Below are 21,300 nucleotides of genomic sequence, written 5' to 3' on the forward strand. Positions count from 1 at the left end.
AGAAGGTAACACAAAATCTAGGTGACCTTGGGTTTGGTTACGACTTTTTTGACAACACCGAAAGCAATGTATATGAAAGAAAAAGAAAATGATGAATTGAACTTTGTTAAAAAGAATGAAAAGATAATCCACAGAGTAGGAGGAAATCTTGCAAAACAAATCTTCCAAAATATAAAAGGACTCAACTCTCAACGATTAGAAAACAATTCAACTAGGGGCGTCTGGCTAGCTCAGTGGGTGGAGCATGAGATTCTTGGTCTTGGGCTTCTGGGTTTGAGCCCCAGTTTGTGTGTAACTCAATTAAAAAATGGGTTCTTTGAAAAGATGAATACAACTGATACACCTTTTAGCAAAACTAAATAAAAAGACTACCAGTGTCAACAATGAAAGAGAGGCGGGGCGCCTCAGTGACTCAGTTGGTTAAGCGGCTGCCTTCAGGCTCAGGTCATGATCCCAGGGTCCTAGGATTGAGTCCAGCATCGGGCTCCCTGCTCAGCAGGAGAGCCTGCTTTTCTCTCTCCCTCTGCCTGCTGTTTCCACTACTTATATGCAGTCTCTGTCAAATAAATTAAAAAAAAAAAAAAAAATAAGAAGAATGAAAGGCTATCATTAAATTCCTTAGACATTAAAAGGATAAGGAGATATTTAAGTAACTCGAGACTCCTAAATTCAACAACTTCCATACAATGGGCCAATTCAAGGAAAACCACAAACTATCAAAGCGCTAAATAATTCCATAACTAATAGATTGAATTTGTCTAAAAACTTTTGAAAAAGAAATGTCCAGGTGCAAATGGTTTCACAGAATTCTTCCAAACATCCAAGGAATTAACACCAATTCTATACACCTCATCTAGAACTTGAAGAGGACTAATAACTTCCCAACTCATTTTATGAGGCCAGAATTACCCCACAAAAAGGAAACTATATACTAGTTTATATCATTATAGAAATAAAAACAAATTAAAACCACAATGATCTATGAACTCACTGAAGGCCAATATTAAAAAACACCAAATTAACAACTCAAAGTATGAAGTCCTGGAAAGGATCTGAAACACATGGAAGCCCTCCTCTATTGCTGGCAGGAATGTAAAATAGCACACCCAGTGTGCTGGAAATCAGTTTGGCAGTCTCTTATAAAGTTAAACACGCTTACCACCTGATATAATGATCTTAATCGTGGGTATTCCCAAAAGAAATGAAAAGCTTTATCTACACACAGACTCATATACACACGTTCATAGCAGCTTTATTTAATAAAAAAAAAAAACTGAAAATAACTCAAAGGTCCATCAATTAGTCAATGAATAAACAAACTATGGTATAACCATACAAGGCAATACAACTAAATGATACAAAAGCAATTACCGATACATGCAACAACATGAATACCTCAGAAGTGTTAAGTAAAAGAAAATAGAGACAAAAAACTAAATGTGATTTTCCATTTATTGGGAATTCTAGAAAAGGCAAAACAAGTGACAAAAAGCAGATCTATGGTTGCCAATGGGTAGAAGTAGAAGCAGGGGATTGGTTGCAAAGGGGAACAAGGGAAATTCAGGTGATGGGAATGTTCTAGATCAAGACTGTGATGGTAGCAATTACAGGACTTTATGCATTTGACAAAATTCACTGAATTATACACTTAAATTGGCAAATTTTATTATATATAAAATAATACCTTGAAGCTTAAAAAAAAGCATGGAAATACATCAAAACATAACAGTGGTTAGCATGCTTTTCTTTGTTCAATTCTCAAATATTCTACAATGAGGGTATATTGTTTAAAAACCAGAATAAAAATGTCATTTAAAAATAATTAGCATATTATATGATTATACCACATGATCCTGACAATTACTTAAAAAATACAAACTCAGCAAAGAGTGGAAAGAAATTTACAATTTACTTTGGGTAAGGGGGATACTAAAATTCCTTCTAAAGCTTTTCAATAATCTCTACCTTTCAGGGTGGACTTTGTTTCACAACTACATTAATAACAGAAAATTACTTGTTGTAATAGGTATAAATATATCTAGAGCTTTTGCTCAGGTTAATGAATGAGGAAGCAATACATGTACTCACTTTTCAAAGACACTTTCTAAAAGATTATACAGTGGCTTCTTTTTCCCCCTCTTAGTTTCTGCTTCAGGGTTTTTTTTTAAGAGTTAGTCTAGGTATCACTAAGACTGGCGAGGCAAACGATTTTTCTTTTTAATGTCTTACTCCTTAAAACTGCTAAAAAACAGTTCTTAGGCCTGGAATAAATTTTCCACTCAGTAATACACTATTCTGTAAACAAAAGAAACAACACAAATAGCACCTTCAATCAAGATTTCCATCCTGATCAGCTGTACAGGAGACAGAAATTGGGGGTGACAGTGACTGCTTTAACCTCTTTCAATAGCTCATCTACTTAATCCTTCAGGAACAATTTCCTCATTCTTATGGAGATTAAATACTGATTTGGGAACATAGAACAATTGAACTAATAATCCTCCCTCCTTTTTATTAACAGATTCTTTAAATGCTATCTTCCAAGACCAGTTTGGCCTACTGTGAATTTAAACTGGAGAGTAAAGGCAAGAAAACACAGACTAAAACATAAACACCCTTACAAACAGACCCTAATGGTCATCTTAAGTTTAGGAACAAGACCACAATACCATGATATGACTCAATATAAGAATTCAGTTAAGAAATCACTTTTGGGAGTCTAGCCGAAAGAATGGACTTAGGACACACAGTATATTCAAAACCTTTAGAAGGCAACAGGCTGACATACATTCACAGAAATGGGAGCAGTACCTGAACCAGCGGTGCTAAACACATCAGCACAGCACTATCAATAAATCCCAAACATTGTTTGATACTCTTCCTTTGGTTTCTCTGCATTTATTGGAAGGCACAAGAAAATGTGTATTTTTAAGGATGCAGCAGATGTTCTTCCTACATTTCTTTTGCAGTATGTTCAGGACTACTACTCTTAAACCTTTTGTCATACATGTGGGTCAAACTTAGATCACAAAAGAAATGGAAGAAACAGAACTCAGCAAACACTGATGCAGACTATGTATTTCAGTTAATATGCTTTCTGCCAAGTTAAACGAAATACACTACCCGAAAGTGGCTAATAAAGGAGGGTTTATTTTATCAAAATAAGTCCACGTGCAAGGCAGGTCTCAAACTGGATAATTCAGCAGCTCACCAGCATTATCATGGACTCTGGTGAATTACATCTTCCCACTGAACCAACGTCATTATCCTCTGCAATGCTAAAATGGCTACAGTAGTGCCAGATTCAGACAAGACAATGTCCAAAGGAGAAAACTTCTCCTCCAAGTCTACTAGTGAAGAAAATTTTCTCAGATGTCCCCTTGCAGATCTCATCAGTTACAACTGGCAACACAGGTTCATACGCTGATGGCTCATGTTACTTGTAAGAAGAGTAAGACCATATACGATTGGCTTAGAACAATCCGATCTACTCTTGAGGAAGAGTCCAATATCCCTGGGCACCAGGCTACACAGAGGGGAAACCCCTGAACAATCAAGCAAATGGGGAGGGCCAAATGGCTGTTGGGATAGCAACCAACAATATTTGTCAGTCCGCTGAAAACACTAGCCTGTCACTCACTAGCGCTAAAAAATCACACGAGCTTCAATTGTCTGAGAGGGTAAAACAGGACTAAGAACATGGAAATGAGTGTAACATAACAGATTGTTATAAAAACATAAAATTCAGGGACAAATAAAAACTAAGATTTAGTGAGTACATTCTGTGTGTCAGAAACTAGGCTATGCACTTTAAATGTATCAAGATATTTAATCCTCACAATTGTTACCTGTATTTTATAGATAAATAAAAAACAGAGAAGCCAGTAAGTACCTTGCCCAAGGGAGCTGGTAAGTCATAGCTGAAGTCTGAACGTAAGTGACCAAGTCTAGATTCACTTTCTCAATTGCTACATTATGCTAATGTAAAAGGGGTACAAATATATTCTAAAAAGATTTAAAAAAACCAAGTAAGCCAAACGATAGAGATGTAGAAACCAAGCCAAAATTTAGCTGAGATTTATACACTGTACATTTTATTAAATACTGGGCTTTATTACAACAAATTAATTCGGAGAGAAGTTTCCTTTAAAAATGTGGTTGTGTTCAAATTCTTGACACTGCTTCTTGCCATTCTTTTTCCTGGTTTCCATACTCAGTCACTATAGGCAGAAAGATTAACTTCTCATAACAGAACAAAGGAATTTCTCAAGTGGTACAACTCAATATATAGCAGAATAGTCCTCCCAAAGTGTGGCCATGACCACAACAGAATATATGATCAGAGAACATATTGCTTTTTATGGTACATTTATAATAGCTACAGATAACATTGTTAAATCATGCACATTACGTCTTTACTACCCACTAAAGGTTTCTACTTTACATATGGAAATTATTCATGTCCCATGGTTTGGCATCTAGCCAAAAATTAAACTATGATGGAAAATGGCTATCAAATATTCAGACCACCACAGAAAAGTTGTCAGCTGTAATACCCATCCTGGAATCGTGGCGGTAAGTTCCTGGGACTTGCTTTTTCCTGTGTTTTGATCAAGTCTATGATAGCTGACAGTACAGCACAGTCTCTGGATTTAATGTCTTTCCAATCTACAGGATGAGGACTTTCGATCTTCTCTTGCAGAAGGATATCTAGCTCCTTTCTTAATTCCTAAGGTTGGAAAAATCACATATGTTCAACAAAGGCAGATATACTATTAAACTATGTAATACATAAAAGTGACTTTAGCTGTTACAAGCAAATTTCATAAGCTATTATATAAAAAACAGAAATATTTAGTGAACTACTAACTAAAGTATGGTTATGAGTACCCAACTGAAGTACAGTAAAGTTAAAAAATTCAAACTTCAATCACTGAGCCATTTAGGATGGCTGATTCATAAGTACCTGAAAAAACAATCTAGAAAAACTATGCATAAGTTTCTCAACACTGTTTGCTTTGCTGAAATAGAGCAAGAAATGTTTAATATAACATACATAACAGTTGGTACAAAAACCACAAGACCACATGCTAACTCCCATGTAGATTCATATAATCATGTAAAGTCAGTCACCTTAACAAGATGGGCAATTCTTGCTGGAGACTGAAAGACAATCCATTCATCTACAGCAATAGTTTCCTGATCATTATCCTTCTGGATGGAAATATCACCTCCAAAGAATAAGAGACAATATGGGGAAACTTCTGTGCAGTCATATAAGTAAATCTGTAATAAGAATTAAAACAAATTAATATATTCACTAGTCTAAAAGGATTATTTCCACATTAATTCACTACCACCAGTATTGATCTATTAATGTTTTCCTTCTAAATTAGGAATTATCCTGCTAGCATCAACTATAGAAACTAATTTTAAAGATACACCATTTTAATTTATTTATTTTTAAAAAAGATTTTATTTATTTATCTGGGAGAGATGGAGTGAGCAAAAGCAGGGGCAGTGGCAGAGGAAAAGGGAAAAGCAGACTCCTTGCTGAACAGAGATCCTGGGATCATGACCTTAAGCCGAAGGCAGACACTTAACCAACCACCCAGGCGCCCTGAAGATACACCCATTTTCAACTGGCCAGTCTTCATTAATTCAGAGAACACAGGAGTTTTTATATTTTTGTTTCGATTCAAACAATAGCACTATACTTTAAACAAAATATTTTCTGAGTGACAAAACGAAAGCACTAATGTATCTGAAATTATTATTTTTTTAAGATTATTTATTTATTTGACAGAGAGAGAGAGAGAGAGACAGTGAGAGAGAGAACACAAGTAGGTGTGGGAGTGGGAGAGGGAGAAGCAGGCTTCCCGCTGAGCAGAGCGCTCGATGTGGGGCTCAATCCTAGGACCCTGGGATCATGACCTGAGCTGAAGGCAGAGGCTTAACGACTGAGCCACCCAGGCACCCTGAAATTATTTTTATCTACACATAAGCAGAATTTCACTCAATATTCTGACCAGTACTTATAGCTATACTGACATGTCCACAAAATTCTCTGTATAGTGTAAACTCCTGTATACCCTAAAATGCCAGTACTTCTTGAAAGCGGGCTCTGAAGGAAAACTACGTGAATCAATTTAACTCTCCAAAGTAATTAAAATACAAAGATCCATCATGACAGACACGTTGCACATTAAAAGTATAGATTTGCTTAAAGAACTTGTAATTCATGTCAGAAAAAAATATTTCAGAACTAATTTTATGTTTAATTGTGGAAAGTACATAAGAGTAAAAATACATCAAGACTGATGTTCAGATCCATAATTATTTTAAATATTAACTTACACTACTTGTTCTCATCTTCAGATGATAGATAAGCCAGTTGTAGTGAAATTCTGTTTGCTCCACATTAACAGATTTAGGATGAATAGCAACTAGTCCATCAGTTTTTGTGTAAACTTTGACCCTTTAAAAAAGTTAAAATGCAGTTTGTCAACAACAACAACAATAATTCTGGGAGATTCCAAACCAATCCCAGAATCCAAAAAGAAAAAAATTACACAGATGAGGCCAGATAATTTTTGTAATATAAATTTACAAATCTATATTTGAGAACAAAACAATTTATCTCAATTGGAAAGAGCTTTTAGTTAACATAATTCAGCAGGGACATGTTTGATAGTTTATCTTTAAATAGTCAACGGTAATTACTTGTATTAAATGACAGCATAAAAGCTGGTAATCCTTCCTATTTGTTTTTAAGAGCATATTTTCTCTGGTTCTAGGAATTAATAAATGCTTCTACCTGAAGTCAAGAATCACGGTCATGAGTCATTATTCAGAATAAAATCAGAAATTATTTGTCCTCACCACAGCCTATTTAACCAATCCCACCCTAGAGCCCTACATCACTACAGCAGTGGGGGCTGGTGAACTCTTTGCACAGGAACACAGAGGAAATATTTTAGGCTCTGTGGGCGCTATGAGTTCTCTCACAGCCTCACAACTCTGCTGACGTAGCAGGAAATGACATGGACAACATATAAACAAATAGGTGTGGCTGCGTTCCAGTAAGAGTTTACAGAAACGACATTTTGACCAAGCATGCTGAAATTTGCTGAACCCTGGGCTAGACCAAAATAGAGCACCGATACAAACAGAGCTACATTTTTTCCGTAAATTCTTCCTAGGATGGCAGAGAGATACATATTATGTATTTCAGAGTCTCTCTGTGAAGCTACCTGTAAAGTCAGGAAGAGACAGGAAAAGAAATCTGACGAAGTATTGGTATCGAAAAAGTACCTGGATCACTTAAAATGAGGATAATCCAGCCACAATGATTAAAACTCATGTAACCCATTTCGTTACAAATTTCCTATGTTCAATAGGGTTTCTCAACCTCTGCATTTTTGACATAGTAGACTGAGTAATCTTTGTTGTGGGTGCTGTCCTGGATATTAAAGGTTTAATAGATCCCTGGCCTCTATCCACTAGATGCTAATAGTACTGCCCCAGGTCTAACCACCACAATGTCTCCAGACACAGCCAAATAAAATGTCCCTTGGCAAGCAGAGTCATCCCTACTGAGAAACACCGCCCTAAAACAACGTCTGCATATCATCTACCTGAAATCAGTACTCTGTCGTCTTTATAGTCACAGGGTATCTAAACTTTTTCATTTAGTGTCAGAATTATTTTGTTACTACACAGTTTTATAAGCCTATGCGCTTAAATGTCATTGTATTATTAAATAATCTCCTCACTGGTATGGACATCTATGTTCTTTACAATATAGCTTTTAAAACACGTGGAATTACTTCCCTAGGACATGGTGCTCAAGTTAATACATCTACCTGTGAATCCACTGAGCCACTATTTTCATATCTTGACAAGTGACTCTAATCTAGTGTGCCTTCTAAAAGGGTGGTTACTAATTCACATACTAATAGTCATTTGAGACTTTTAGTTTCTCCATTTCCTCACTAGAATGAACTCATTTGGTACGCAAAAAATGTGCCTCACAATCTGCAATTACTACTGAAGCTGATTATTTGTAAATATATATATTTAAAAGTTATACCTTATTTTTCAAAAATGATATAGAACATCACAATTTTCATTAAAGAGGTAAATCACAAAATTATGTGTGTTAGAAGAAGAAAAGAAATCCTAAAAAAACTTCTCTAATATCCATCCACCACTGATTTTTAATAACTGGCTTAGTTTCCTAATATTTATTCTAGTATTATATTTTATTAACATGCTTTGTGAATAATAGCTGATGCCAGATATGTGCTGTGAGGGAAAGCGATGCGCATGTCAAATGACTGCCTTCATTAAGTGAGCAAAAGGAAAGAAGAATATGGTCCAAATATAAATAAGTTTACAATATAAACTCTGCATTAAGAGGATTTCAAAAGCTTAAGGAGAGAATTAAGTAATTCATAATAATCTTCAATGCTTACATTTTCCTTTTTTTACCCAAATTTAGTCGGATTTTAGCAACTTTGGGATATAAACCAGCACAGATGACAGCTTTAATTATCTTCTCATTATCTATTGGGAGTAGGAAGACGGGGAAAAAAAAGTAAAATACAGATATAACAAACAATGCCAGCAAGCTGATTTTTACACTGTATTTTCTGCTTTACCTGAATTTATATTAGATTTTGGATCTTTAGGATTTCTACTGCTTACAAATCCCGCTCCAAGAAGATGCTCAGCAAACTGTCCTTTCATGTTATGCAGCATCTAGGGAGCAATGGTAACAAAGAGAACTAGAATACCTTTCACAAGGGCTTACAGGAGCTATAAAGTATGTACTCATCGATACTATAAGTTTTCCATGCTTTATAAAACACTGGCAAAAATGTGATGTTTTTAGAGCAGAGGTTGCAAAAACCTGTTTTTGTTAATGAAGTTTTTTTTTTTGGAACAGTCACACTCCCTCATCTATTATCTATGGCCACTTTTACACTTATAAAGGCAGAAGTGAGAGACCATTTGGCCTATAAGCCTAAAATGTTTAGTGTCTGATTTTTTTTTACAGAAAAGGTTTGCCTGCTACTGGGAATAACCACTAACGTTTAAGTACTACTCCATTTTGCAAAAAAGATTCACTAATATAATTTTGAGAGTTATTCTCCATCCTATATTTTGAAAAATAATTCAGAAAATTAAATAAAATAACCAACATCCACATTTCTACTACTGAGAATTAACTGCTGTTACATACTGGCAAGAAGACTTTAAGGTCTGGTTTTTTTTTTTGTTTTGTTTTGTTTTGAAGAATCATAATTTGAATACAAATGATGCATGGCTCACTATAAAGCACACAAGTAATACAGAAAAATACAAATGAAGAAATTTCCCTAAAGTCGGTACTGTCAAAGTAACCATTAACTTAGGTAAATAATACTGTAGACACTTATCCATGTATACTGACAGAAGAATTGGACAGAAAGGCTATACTAACAATGGGATAACAGTATAAAAACTGTTTTAACAAAAGTATTAAAATGAATTTTAGTTCAATTTTTTGGGGGTGCTGAGTAATTTTATTTCAATTTAAGAAGAAAGTTAAATAGAAATGTAAGTTGATGAATCCTAAATTTTCACAACCATGAGATAATGAAGGATCCCTACAAACTTAAAATAAGACATTATGATGGGGCGCCTGGGTGGCTCAGGAGGTTAAGCCTCTGCCTTCAGGTCAGGTCATGATCCCAGAGTCCTGGGATCGAGCCCCACATCAGGTTCTCTGCTTGGCAGGGAGTGTGCTTCTCCGTCTGCCTGCTGCTCTGCCTGCTTGTCTTCTCTCTCTCTCACTCTTGTCCTATCTCAAATAAATGAATAAAAGCCCTTAAAAAAAATTAGAGATTATGAAACATAAAGTTGGTCTTACTTAATTGTATGCCCCTTTTATGAACTGTGAGACTTAAGCTTCCCTAATTTTTCTTACACGGACTCTCTAGACCACCTCCTGGTTTTTTATCATCATTACTCTGTATTGTTCAAGATAATAACCTTTATATTCTATTTTGTACCTATAATTCCAATACTGTTTTGCAATCGTTCTGTATGTAAACAATATCACTGCACACGACTCACTGACTTAGCGTGTACTCTCCATTCCTGAGACTCTTTTTGATTTATCTCTTAATAGAGAGCATTTTACTGTCAGTGAGTTTTTCCAGAACAGTTCATGGATGTAGTATTTCAAGTGCTTTCTTGAATACCTGTCCTCTCTTTATAGTTGAATTAATATGTTGACTGGATATAATATTCTTAACACTTAGATTCAGCATTGTTCATACCTGTAGTTCATGCTATTTTTTTTCTATTTCAGGAAAATGCTCTTGCACATATCTCTGAATAGATATTCATAATTACACTTGAATTTCCTACGGAGAGACATCTATCGTCTTTATGATGGATCAGTCCTGTCTCGTCTACAAGCTTTTTACTTACTGCTTTAAATTTTTCCTTTTGCAGCTAAACCTAAAAACTGATCATACAGAGCCTTTCTTTAAAGGGACTTCCACTTTGTTCCTTGTGATTCTTTTGGTCATGATGTCTTCTTAGGTCTTATCTTTGTTTTACTGAATCCATATTCTTAAATTATTCCTTACTATGAAGGAGTTGTAAGGTATGTCCCATCTTTTCCCCCTTTGATTGTCGTTAACTTTCAGAATTTTGATTCTTCATTTTGTTAATGTTTGAGCAGTTTTGATTAGATTTGCCAGACATGCTAGATTCTTGATTCTTTTTCTTTTTTCTTGTTTTTAAGATTTTATTTATTTACTTGGGGGTGGGGGTGGGGGAGACAAGCCAGAAGAGAGGCAGAAAGAGAGGGAGAAGCAGTTCTCGGCTGAGCAGGGAACCTGATATGGGGCTCGATCCCAGGAAACAGGAATCATGACCTGAGCCAAAGGCAGGCACTTAACCAACTGAGCCACCCAGGCATCCTTAGATTCTCGATTCTTTTATCGCCTTGTAGATTTGTTAAATATCCAGTACCAGGACTCATGCTACAGAGCTAGAATGTACGTGAATAAGGCAAAGTGAGGAATTCCTCTTCTTACACTTCTCCAATTCACTGTAGAGTCTTAAGTCTGATGTCTATTTGTCCTATTATCTGCTGTTTCACAAATGCTTCCTGTCGAGTGTTTTCGCCTAACATGAAACAGTTAAACTACCCAAAACTTAAGATACAGATATTTAGTATGTTAAAAGAAAGACAGTATTTGATCTTTTTAAAATAGATTCTTTTCAGGCTGAATCATCAAAACAGCCATTAGAGGGTAGGGGCAGACCAGGAGCCAAGCTTTACCACATTTTCCTGCTATACTTTGGATCTGGTTCCTTTTCTTAGCTATTAGCTTTATACTTTGTTTTGTTGCAGCTGATTTATTTAATAAAGATTCCTTTATATTATATAATAATTTAACTTCCTATGGCAAACTCACACAATTAACATTTTGCTATAGATATAACACAAAACGGGTACATATATACTCTAACATATCTGGGAATCATTTCAAAATATTCATCATTACCTGCAATGTGTTTGAAGACAAAAAATATTCCCAGCAGTAGTCTTTTTCATATCTGAAACCACGTCGCCTAGCTTCTTCCCAGCCCTATGGGGCAAAGAAATAAAGAAAACTATATTGTTCCTCAAAGCAAAGATGCTTACTGGTTTGTTTTTATCTTGGTAATAATTTAATCTTCTGATATTTCATTTTCTTTGTTAAAAAATTCAAAGAATTTTGAAATAAAAAAACAAACAAAAAAACCCCATGAGCTCCCCATGATTCTAGTTGAGTGATAGCCACCAATGAATTTCCAGACCTTTCTTCATATAAACAAGTCCTATAGTAATATACTGTGTATTTTATATAAAATGTCAACATATATAGTATGTAATAAAAAGAACACTCTGTTGGATAATTTTCTAAAGCTACTGTATATTTTTCACTTTGCAAATATAGATATGTTTTTTAGAGAAGGGAAGCTGGGGAAAAAGAAAAGTTATTACTAGATGAACTCAAAGGAAAAAATATATGAACTTTCCCGTAACATAAAGTACAAAACTGGATCTAGTACTACAGTAAAAAGATGTCATCTCTAAAAAACAAAATTACATTTAAATTTGCAAAGATGGGTGATAAATCTTTTCCTCAAATAAGCATGACTTTTGGGAAGAGAAACAATCTCTCTAAATAATATACATGATTATGATACTCTATCAAAATGTTAAATCTAAATACAGTTTATTAATAAACAGAATGAGCCCATCGTTCATGAAAGTAACACAAAGATACAAATGAACAGTATCAAATAACATCAAATAGATTTCTGAGATAAACTGTTCACTTGTTCTCTTGTTATCAAAACACAAATATAGACTTTTTTCCCAACAGGGTAAATTTAATGAACTATCAGAAAACTGAAAAATCATGTTCAATTTTTTTGAACGTTCACCTAATTTTCAATACTTAGCAGTTTAATCCTGATACTTATAATAATACAGATTTTAAAAAGTGAGTATGTGCCTCTTCTATTAGCAGCTTTTCACTTGAATGAACTATCACAATCTAGGACAAGTCATTTTTTTTTTTTTTTTTTACCTCAAATGCATTTACAACTGTCAGGTGGTCACTTTTAGTATCTTTTGCCAATTCTTTTCTTCTTGCATCCGCAATCTTTTCTTTGCCCTTCAGAAAGGAGGGAGAAAAAAAAATGAAGGGAACTATACAGAAAGGCATTCTAATAAAAAGTTATGAAAAATGATGTAAGCAACAATTATTCTGAGTCTATAAAAATGTCTAGCCTTTTATTTGTATCTTTCTTACCAATGGAATGACAAAGGGATCTTTGAAGCTGAGACTAGCAGCAATGGTAAGTACTGGATCTAAACAACAGAACAGAGCTCCAAAAAGAATCATCTTCCCGATGTGTGGCTCAACTGGTAATCGTGCTAAGTGGACTCCTAGGGGTGTCAATTCTTCTTGTTTATCCAAAGCGTTCTGTAAAGCAAGGATTTATGTTTAAAAGGCATACTGTAAAAGCATCACATTCAAAGCTATTTTAGTTTCTTTTAAAATAAACAAACAGCAGGACAGTCCTCACTCTCTTAGGCCCAAATGCCCTAATATTGTTCAATATTTTTTTCTTCATCGAAACATAAGTTCTGAGGTCAAAAAAGGTTAGAAACTCAGATTAAAAAAAAAAAAAAAAATCCACAACCCATTTTACTCTAAATGTTAGGAGACAAATAAGAGAAATGCCACATTAGCAAACCTTCAATAAAATAATCACCCACTAGACTTGTGGGAAAAAAACAAAAAAAGAGACAACTATTATATATTTGGAATATATAATGCAGCTTGATTCTAGTAGTTTAAGAGACATCAGACAGGAAGGCAAGAAATAATGAGCATATCCAGAACACTGAAAAATGGGGGTGGACTACTGCTCTGATTACCTAGGTAATTTGGTCCATCATCCCACTGAACATAGCTAGAAAAGCTGGTTGAAGACACTGAGGAGTTAAAAAAAGAAGTACAAGAATTATAAATCTAGAATTTGGGGAAAAAAGGAAGTTCAGGGAGGTGAGCCCAGCAATGGGGCTTCTTTTTCCTGGCAGAAGCAACATAAATCCCCTCTGGAGAAAGTTATCACCATCCCAAGCTTCAAATTTATATCTACAAAGAATTCTATAAATACAGTATCAAGTATTCAATTAAAATAACTAGGTATACAAGAAAATATCAACAAAAAATAATAAGATAAAATTATAACATATGTGTATCCCATTAGAAACAGACTTCTACTAAACATATAAGGCAGAAATAACCTTAATCTTAAAAAATTTCTTTCAGAGAATACAAACACAAAAAATATATAATGCTCCCAAACTTGTTTTTTGTATCTGGCATAATCTTGATACCAAACTTGATAGGGACATTTGGAGAAAGGAACACTACTGAATAATCTTATGCATGAGAAACCAAAGCAAAGTCAGATTTGTTTCAGGAATGAAAGCTGGTTTAACGTTTGAAAAATCAATGTAACCCAATACATCAAAAATTAAGCAAGAAAAAGAAAATCATCTCATAATCTTATCAGAGGCAGAAAAGGGATTTGACAAAATCAATCATCCACGAAAGATAAAAATCTTTTAGTAAACTAAGAATAGAAACTTCCTCAATTTGAGTTTACACACACACACAAAATCAATAAACATGCTCTAACAAATTGTTGACAGCTTTCCCTCTAAGAATAGGAACTTAAGAATGCACACTATCATACCACTTCTGCTCAACACTGTGCTAGGGATCCTAGATAACTGGAAAGGGATATATAAAACTGTATTTACAGGGGTGCCTGGGTGGCTTAGTCAGTTAAGCATCAACTGTTAATCTCAGCTCAGATCTTAATCTCAGGGTCAAGAGTTTGGGCCCTGCGTTGGGCTCCATGCTGGGAATGGAGCCTACTTAAAAACAAACTGTACTTACAGATGTATCTGTGTGTGCAAGAAGAAATCTACATATAATTACCAGAATAAGTGGGTTTTTGTGACTGAATACAAGATCAACATTCAAAAACCAATTTCAGGGGCGCCTGGGTGGCTCAGTTGGTTAAGCCTTAATCAAGGCTCTGATTTTGGCCTAGGTCATGAGCTCAAGCCCCACATTGGGCTCTGCTTGAGACTCTCTTTCTCCCTCTCTCCTTCTGCCCTTTCCCCCGTGTGTGCACGCACACTGTCTTTCAAATAAATAAATAAATCTTTAAAAACAAAACAAAAACCAGTTTCATTTCTGTATATCAGAGTCATAAGAAAATGAAAAATTTGTTATGGTAGAAATCTAAAAATACTACTGAGAAATGAATCTTAAAAAACTCGTAAAACCCCTACACAGAAAACACCAAAATACCAAGAGAGATTAAATACCTAAACAAATGGGATAAATCATGTTCCTATTTGGTAAGACTTAGTATTGTTAATTAAGGCAGCATGGCCTGGTTCAACAAACACATACGAGAGCACTAAAGCAGAACAGAGTCTACAAATCCACAGACACTCGATCTAAGATAAAAGCTATAGAACAAAGAGGAAAGGATGAATTCTTCCATAAACAGCATTTCGTCAGTGATCCAGATTCTGTAAAAATTCTGAATCCTACCTTACCAATTCACACACAAATCAACTGCAGATGGATTAAATATCTAAATGTGGAAGACCAAACAATCAAGTTAACTCTATCTCTGGGATACAGGCTTACTACAGGACAAAAATTACTAACATAAAAAAAGACTGATATATGTGATACGTTACTACATTAAAATTAGAAATTTATTTATTGAAGCACTATTAAAAAAGTAAAAAAGCAAAAACATAAGCACATGCAATACACAGCTGACAAAAGCTCAGATCAAGAGACACAAGTATAAAATGAATTCCTTACACCGTAACAGAAAAGCAGGCATCAATAGTTTCAGAAGAGGCTATCCAAATGGGCAACAAACCTACAAAAAGCTGTCGGCAAATTCATTGTGATAATGCAAATTAGGAAATGATAATGCAAACTAGAACTACCACAAATCAGAACTACTGCAAACCTATCCGCACCCTCAGAATACAAGATTCCCAAGGGCTGGTGCAACTTCAGAGCAATGAGAACCCTCACTATCACTCGCACTGGCAGAATGTAAAGTGGTTTGACAACTTTGGAAAATTGTTAGTTATCTACCCAAGTTGATACATATATGTATATATATATATACACACACACACACCTTGAGAGCCAGTGAATTCACTCCTAAGTATATGCCCATGAAAATACATAAATATGTGTACCAAGAAAGTGAATACTGAAGATTACTCACACCAGCATTATATGCAGTAGCCTCAAACTGGAAATAAGCAAAATGTCTTTCAGTAGTCATACAATAAAATACAGTAAAGAACTGAAACTGAATTAATTTCAGTTAAAAGCAATTATGCAGATGGATTTCACAATATTAAGTTAAAGAATCCAGAACCCCCTCCCCTTCAAAAAAATCCCTTATATCCTGTATGAGTTCATGTAAAGTTCACAAAATAGACCAAACTAAACTAAGCTCTTCAAAGAAATGTACACTTATATGGTAAAGTGATTACCATTAATATGATAGAGGTTATCTTCGGGACTAAGGGACAGTGGAGTGACTGGGGAAGGGTAGCAGGGGGCCTTTTAGGATACTGGGAATTTCTTACTTCTTTAAAATGTAAGCTTCCCACCAGCAGAAGGAAGGAAATAAAGATCAGAACAGAAGTAAATGATATAGAAACTAAAAAACCACAACAGAACAGATCAATGAAACCAGGAGCTGGTTCTTTGAAAAAATTAGTAAAACTGATAAACCTCTAGCCAGGCTTATCAGAAAGAAAAAAGACCCAAATAAAATCACATGGGAGAAGAGAAGTAACAACCACTATTACAGAAATACAAACTATTGCAACAGGGTGTTATGAATTGGACAACCAGGAAAAAATGGTTAAACTCCTAGAAATACATCAACTATTACCAAAACTGAAACAGAAAGAAACAGAAAACTCAAACAGATCAATAATCAGCAAAGAAACTGAATCAATAATAATAATAATAATAATAATAATAAAATAATCTCCCAATAAACCATGGTCCAGGACCAGATGGTTTCACAGGCAAATTCTACCAAACATTTAAAGAGTTGATACCTACCCTCAAACTATTCCAAGAAACAGAAAAGGAAGGAAAAATACCAAATTCATTCAGCATTACTCTGATACCAGAGCCAGATAAAGACTCCACTAAAAAAGAACTATAGGACAATATTCCTGGGAAATATGGATGCAAAAATTCTCAAAATACTAGCAGACCAAATTCAACAACACTTTAATTAAAAGAATCATTCACCATGATCAAGGAGGATTTACTCCTGGGTTGCCAGGATGGTTCAATATTTGCAAATCAATCAACATGATACACCACATTAAAAAAAAGAAAGAATATTAAAACCATATGATCAACAGATAGAGAAAAAATACTTGACAAAATACAACAACTATTTATGATAAAAATCTTCAACAAAGTAGGGTTAGAGAGAACATACCTCAACATAATAAAGCCCATATACAAAAATTTCACAGCTAATATCCTAAAAGGGGAAAAACAGAGCTTTTTCTCTACCTTCAGGAACCAATCAGGGATGTCCTCTCTCACCACCTAGCCTCAGCCATCGGACAATAACAAGAAATAAAAGGCATCCAGGGGTGCCTGGGTGGCTCAGTGGGCTAAAGCCTCTGCCTTCAGCTCGGGTCATGATCCCAGGGTCCTGGGATCGAGCCCCACATCGGGCTCTCTGCTCTGCGGGGAGCCTGCTTCCTCCTCTCTCTCTCTCTCTCTCTCTGCCTGCCTTTCTGCCTAGTTGTGATCTGTCTGTCAAATAAAAAAAAAAAAAAAAAAAAGCATCCAAATTGGCAAGGAAGAAGCCAAATTTTCACTCTTTGCAGATGACATACTCTATACAGAAAACCCAAGACTCTAAAAAAAAAACCAGCTAGAACTGATAAATAAATTCAGTAAGGGTGCAGGATACAAAATTAATATATAGAAGTCTGTTGCATTTCTATACACAAATAATGAAGCAGCAGAAAGAGAAATTAAGGAATCAATCACGTTTACAACTCTATCAAACCTAGGAATAAATCTAACGAAAGAGGCGAAAGATCTGTACTCTGAAAACTATGAAACACTCATGGAAGAAATTGAAGAGGATGCAAAGAAATGGAAAAGCATTCCATTCTCATGGATTAGAAGAATATTGTTTATAACTACCCAAGGCAATCTACACCTTTAATGCAATCCCTATCAAAATACCACCAGCATTTTTCAAGAGCTAGAACAACCAACCCTAAAATCTGTAGGGAACCTCAAAAGACCCAAAGCAATCTTGAAAAAGAAAAGCAGAGCTGGAGGCATCACAATTCCGGACTTCAAGCTATGAAACAAAGCTGTGGTGATCAAGACAGCATGGTACTGGCACAAAAATAGGCACACTGATCAGTGGAACAGAACAGAGAATCCAAAAATGAACTCACAACTGTATGGTCAACTAATCTTCAACAAAGCAGGAAAGACTATCCAATGGGAAAAAGATGGTCTCTTCAACAAACTATGCTGGGAAATTTGTATAACAACATGCAAAAGAATTAAATTGGACCACTTTCTTACACCATACACAAAGACAAATTCAAGAGAGATTAAAGACCTAAATGTGAGACAGGAAATCATAAAAATCCCAGAAGAGAACACAGGCAGTAACCCCTTGGACATCGGCCACAGCAATTTTTTACAAAATATGCTTTTTGAGGGAAACGAAAGCAAAAATAAACTATGCAGCCATCAAAAAAACTGGTATCTTGCCATTTGCAATGACATGGATGGAACTAGAGGGTATTATACTAAGCAAAGTAAGTTAATCGGAGAAAGACAATTATCATATGCTCTCACTGACATGAGGAATTTGAGAAACAAGAGAGAGGATCATAGGAGAAGGGAGGGAAAAATGAAACAAGATGAAACAAGAGAGGGAGAAAAACTGTAAAAGACTCAATCTCAAGAAACAGACTGAGGGTTGGTGGTGGGAAGAGGGGTGGGAAGGATCGGGTGGCTGGGTGATGGACACTAGGGAGGGTATGTGCTATGGTGAGTGCTGTGAAATGTGTAAGCCTGAGGATTCACAGACCTGTACCCCTGAAAAAATTAATACATTATATGTCAATAAAACAAACAAAGAGAACTACTGGAACTTAATAAAAATAAAAAGCTTCTACAAAGCAAAGAAAACAATCAACAAAACTAAAAGGCAACCTTTGGAGTGGGAGAAGATATTTGCAAATTACATATCTGATAAAGGATTAGTATCCAAAATACATAAAGAACTTATGAAACTCAACACCCAAAAACCAAATAATTCAATTAAAAAATGGACAGAACACATGAATAGACATTTTTTCCCAAGAAGACATCCAGATGGCCAAGAAACACATGCAAAGATGCTCAACATCACTCATCATCAGGCAAATAAATACAAACCAAAACTACAATGATCTATCACTTCACACCTGTCAGAATGGGTAAAATCAACAACGCAAGAGACAAAAGGTGCTGATGAGGATGTGGAGAAGGGAGAAACATCATGCACTGCTGGTGGGAATGCAAAATGGTGCAGCCACTCTGGAAAACAGTATGGAGTTTCCTCAAGAAGTTAAAAATAGGACTACCCTATGATCCAGCCACTACACTACTACTTACTTACCCAAAGAATACAAAAATACTGGGGTCCCTGGGTGGCTCAGTGGGTTAAAGCCTCTGCTTTCCGCTCAGGTCATGATCCCAGGGTCCTGGGATCGAGCCCCGCATCGGGCTCTCTGCTCAGCAAGGAGCCTCTCTCTCTGCCTGCCTCTCTCTCTGCCTGCCTCTCTGCCTACCTGTGATCTCTGTCAAATAAATTAAAAAAAAAAAAAAAAAAAAGAATACAAAAATACTAATTCAAAGGGATACATGCACCACTCCCAAAATTTGTAGCACTATCTAAAATAGCCGAATTACAAAAGTAGCTCAAGTGTCCACTGATTGATAAATGAAGAAAATATGGTACATATATATTGAATGGAATATTACTCAGCCATAAAAAAGAACGAAATCCTGTCATTTGCAATGACATGGATGGAGCCAGAGTATTGTGCTAAGTGAAATAAGTCAGACAGAGAAAGACAAGTATCATATGATTTCACTCATATGTGGAATTTAAGAAACAGACCAAAGGGCATACAGAAAGTAAGAGAGGCAAACCAAGAAACAGACTCTTAACTATAGAGAACAGATGGTTACTGAATCGGGGCGGTGGGTGGGAGGGATGTTAAACAGGTGATGGTGATTAAGGAGTGCACTAGTGATAAGCACCAGGTGTTGTATGGAAGTGCTGAATGACGATACTGTACATGTGAAGCTAATATTACATTGTATATTAACTGGAATTTAAATAAACTTAAAAACAAAATGCAGGCTTCAGACTCTTAATGTTAGCAAGGATTTATTGGCCTCTTCATGATTCTGTTGTCTGCAAACAGCTAAGACAGGCTCTTCAATTTAGCTCAGAGAGAGGAAGTCATCTATAGCTAAACTGATTTTCTAACTGCCACCTAGCTCTATTCCATTAGATAAAAAAGCAGCAAAGCCCTATTCTATTAGATAAAAGCCTGGAGCGGAAGACAGACAAGTCAGTGGCAAAACTGCACGTGCTACTCTCCTAAAATACAAGTAACCTCACTATATCTAATACAAATTCCAACAAGATAAATTACAATGCTTTTTTAATTAAATCACTTATCTCAGAAGTTACTGCAATATTCTGATATGGCCCAAATTCTCAAAATTAACTGTCTAGATGGCTTAAGTAAAACTCAAATATGTCAAGTACATCTTCAGCTACCTCTAACACAGTACTAGTCAACAAAACTTGTAGCAGTGACTGACATGTTCTATCTCTGTGCAGTCCAATGTGATACCCACCAGCCGCACGGGCCTACTGGGCATCTGAAATGTACAAGTAAGACTAGAGATACTGAATTTGTAATTTACTTCAAAATTTAAATTGTCCTATGTGGCCAGTGGCTACCTTACTGGACAACACAGCTTGAACCACTTTTTCTCTACTCTGAGCATTACCTTATAGCACCCTTTTCCTCACTCTGGGCAGTAACTGACAGCCAGTCCTGTGACTCTTCTCAATATGAACTTGCGCAGGGATGGCTAGTAGTCACTTGCCTAAGAAACTGAACTAGTTTCTCAAACCCTGACTTCATAAAAAAAAAAAACAAAACAAAACCAAAAAACAAAACAAAAAAACCAACTAAAAACAAAACAAAACAAAACTCCAAGAATAAAATGGTAGGCAGGGGAATATGAGGCACCTGTTGATATTCTTTCAAAAATATAAGAGCTGCCTTTAAGATGTCGAACCATACTGTCATTAAATTACTTAATTTTGACAAAAGCTCTAAAAACATTAGTAATCAGAAGAGTCAATAAACCAACCAAATTCATTTGAAGAATACAAATGAAGACAAATACCAGTAAATTGAAAGAGTTCAAGATTTTACGTAATTTTAAAACAAGCCTATAATGAAAAAAAATGTGGAAAGGGCCCAGAATGATAAAACTAACACAAAACTATGATTTTAAATCTTTCTAA

General features: G+C 35.4%; 1 protein-coding gene across 1 annotated transcript in view; it reads right to left on the reverse strand.

Annotated features, from left to right (window-relative positions):
* Window positions 1-4,072: 4,072 nt before the first annotated feature.
* The window catches only part of DHX36 (DEAH-box helicase 36), a 49,702-nt gene continuing 32,474 nt past the window's right edge, over window positions 4,073-21,300 (reverse strand). The window contains exons 18-25 of the mRNA XM_032852551.1: window positions 12,870-13,043; window positions 12,645-12,731; window positions 11,571-11,654; window positions 8,664-8,763; window positions 8,478-8,568; window positions 6,358-6,478; window positions 5,134-5,286; window positions 4,073-4,729 (exon numbers count right to left, since the gene is read on the reverse strand). Coding sequence (XP_032708442.1) covers window positions 4,544-4,729; window positions 5,134-5,286; window positions 6,358-6,478; window positions 8,478-8,568; window positions 8,664-8,763; window positions 11,571-11,654; window positions 12,645-12,731; window positions 12,870-13,043 — 996 coding nt within the window. The 3' untranslated portion in view covers window positions 4,073-4,543. The remainder of the gene's footprint in view (window positions 4,730-5,133; window positions 5,287-6,357; window positions 6,479-8,477; window positions 8,569-8,663; window positions 8,764-11,570; window positions 11,655-12,644; window positions 12,732-12,869; window positions 13,044-21,300) is intronic.

Source organism: Lontra canadensis, unplaced genomic scaffold (assembly GCF_010015895.1).
Source record: "Lontra canadensis isolate GAN:19392208 unplaced genomic scaffold, GSC_riverotter_1.0 scaffold6, whole genome shotgun sequence".
Lineage (NCBI taxonomy): Eukaryota > Metazoa > Chordata > Mammalia > Carnivora > Mustelidae > Lontra > Lontra canadensis.